Source organism: Mesitornis unicolor, unplaced genomic scaffold (assembly GCF_000695765.1).
Source record: "Mesitornis unicolor isolate BGI_N332 unplaced genomic scaffold, ASM69576v1 scaffold31438, whole genome shotgun sequence".
In the NCBI taxonomy this organism is placed as follows: domain Eukaryota; kingdom Metazoa; phylum Chordata; class Aves; order Mesitornithiformes; family Mesitornithidae; genus Mesitornis; species Mesitornis unicolor.
Genome location: NW_010201692.1, coordinates 1 through 2,519, shown reverse-complemented (window position 1 = coordinate 2,519; position 2,519 = coordinate 1). Strand labels below are relative to the sequence as shown.

The 2,519-nt window shown below is 51.6% G+C and overlaps 1 protein-coding gene across 1 annotated transcript; it reads right to left on the bottom strand.

Moving 5' to 3' along the window:
• Positions 1-68: 68 nt before the first annotated feature.
• Positions 69-2,512, bottom strand: LOC104545125 (selenium-binding protein 1-like; the record flags this gene model as incomplete). The annotated part of the gene is made up of 5 exons (XM_010190184.1): positions 69-161; positions 260-381; positions 704-782; positions 1,956-2,134; positions 2,431-2,512. Coding segments are annotated over 5 exons (555 nt in total), but the record flags the coding sequence as incomplete, so codon positions are not given.
• Between the last annotated feature and the right edge of the window lie 7 nt (positions 2,513-2,519).

Here is a 2,519-nt window from a genome sequence, read left to right as displayed (position 1 = left end):
CCCTGGGCAGGGAAGTGGCAGAGCAGAGCCAGCAGGACACCAGCAGGCCAAGAGGCCACCAAACTCACCTTGATCACCAAGGGATCTGGCTGGCACTTCAACTCTTCGTCTCTAGACACGATCACAGGTCCACCTCTGAGGATGCTGCCTCCCACAAACACCTGTAAGTGAGGCAGTGGGAGATGTTGCCTTGTCATCCAGCCAGCACCAGATCCTGCTGAGGACGCCAGCAGAGCAAGCCCTTCTGCTCCTGCCTTACCTGTCCCACCAGCCTGGGCTTGCAGTTTCTGGAGAGCTCATACTGGCGGATGTCTCCATGCAGCCGGTTGCAGATGTACATGTACCGGTCATCCATTGAGATGATGAGGTCAGTTGTGAAGGCTGTGGGGCACAAAAACACAGAGCACTAGAGGAGGCAGTGTCAGCTGAAATGCACTCTGGATCAAGCTCCAGCCCGCATCTCTCTCTGCCATTTTTACGTCATGCCTCCAGCACAGGAGTCCTGCCCAAATGCAGGTGGGAAGGCTGTGGGGCACAGAAACACAGAGCTCTAGAGGAGGCAGATACCTGAGTGTTTGCATAGCCCCTCAGCCCCTCCAATGAGCCTTCCATCGTGTTTATGCAGCAAGGCTTTGAGGGTCAGCCAGTGGGCTTTGCCAGGCTGCACAACACATTGCTCTAGGAGGAAGAATGAAACAGGAACCTGGCATTTTGGGCAAGATCCATCCTGTCACGTTCTTGGCCGGGATCCGAATCACCTCCTCTACTGCCCAGTTGTCTCTCTGCACAAGAAACACAGGCACCATGAGCGTTCCTGGCTGATCAGGCAAGAGGACTCCCGTGAACTCCCACGCTCACACAGCTCAGCAAAGCTGTCTGAGGGACACTGCCATTGCTGTAGCAGGATGCTCTGCCTCAGAGTGGGAAAAGACTTGGCACTTGCCCCACTCTGGGTGCTCTCTTGTGAAAGAAAACTGCCAGATACTGGGGGCCCCCAATATCAGAAGGACATGGAGCTGTTGGAGTGGGTACAGAGGAGTGCCATGAACATGATCTGAGGGCTGGAGCACCTCCCCTACGAGGACTGACTGAGAGCATTGGGACTGTTCAGCCTGGAGAAGAAAACGAAAGCTGGGAAGGGACTTGTTACAAGGGCAGGTAGTGACAGAACAAGGGGCAATGGTTTTAAACTGGAAGAGGGGAGATTTAGACTGGATATTAGGAAGAAATTCTTTACTGTGAGGGTGGTGAGACACTGGAACAGGTTGCCCAGAGAAGTTGTGGATACTCCCTGAAGGTGTTCAAGGCCAGGTTGGACAGGGCTTTGGGCAACCTGGTCTGGTGGGAGGTGTCCCTGCCCATGGATGAGCTTTAAGGTTCCTTCCAACCCAAATCATTCTATGATTCTATGATATGCCAGAAGGTCAGGCTGTACCTTGGTGTTGGACAACACTGTGAACCAGTCAGACCCAGACTGAGAGAAAACAAGAAGACTGATAAAAAGAAGACATTGTTCTTATGAGATAAAAACATTTTGCTAAGCTAGAAGTCTTGCTGAGCAAGGAGTTCTGGCTTAGAAACAAATGACTGACAGTCAATCACTTTATTCTATAAAAGGTGACACCCCTTACTCCTTGGAGGCTGAGAGAAAGGGTAGGGTAAGTAACTTCAATCCCTATTTAATAATTAAGCTAATTAAAATGTTACTTTAGTTATTATTCCAGATCTAGTAAGTGCAAATTAATAAGCAGTTGCAATAGCACTTACATTGTGTAGCATAAAGAATAAAAGACCCCCCTCATTCGAGCGTACACATCTGAAGCAGAGTCTGGACACTGACACCCCCAAATGCCTCCTCCTTTCTCTCTGTGAGCCCAAATTTCTTCTGTGTATTTCTCAAACCCCTTGTAGCTCACCATGGCCTGGTCTGCCCTGACTGCTGGCAGAATACTTGCCTTGCACTTGTAGAAGCGGTAGATGACACCGCTCAGGGAGCAGCTGACGTATCCCTCAGCAGCATCGGGGTTGTGCAGGAATTTAACAGACTGAGGCAGGGAATCCTCCCCCAGGTCAAAGCACTGCGTGAGGGTGCGGCAGGACAAGTTCCAGAAGTTCAGACGGCGCCCAAAGACCCCTGCAGAAAAGGAAAACCAAGTCAGAAGAGAGGGGGCTTCACACAGAGACTCCTCCCTCCCCAAAATGCTCACAGATAGGGACAGCCATGGCAGCATCTGCCCAGAAGTAGCAGAGAAACTACAGTTTTCCCTGACAGGGCCCAGCCTGTGTTAAGGACAGAGGCTGCACGTGCTGCAGCAGTGCCTGTAAAATGGGCCATGTGGGGAGAAATCTGCCTGTCCCCTCTGTGACCACATCCACACCCTCCCACCATCATGGTGAGTTCTGGCTCAGCACTCAGCCGTATTCCCTCACCTTTCCCGAGGTCGTTGGGATTAAATCCAAGTCCTGCACGTTTTACCACTACTCCAGCAGCGCTGACCAGAACATTGTGGCGTGGCTGG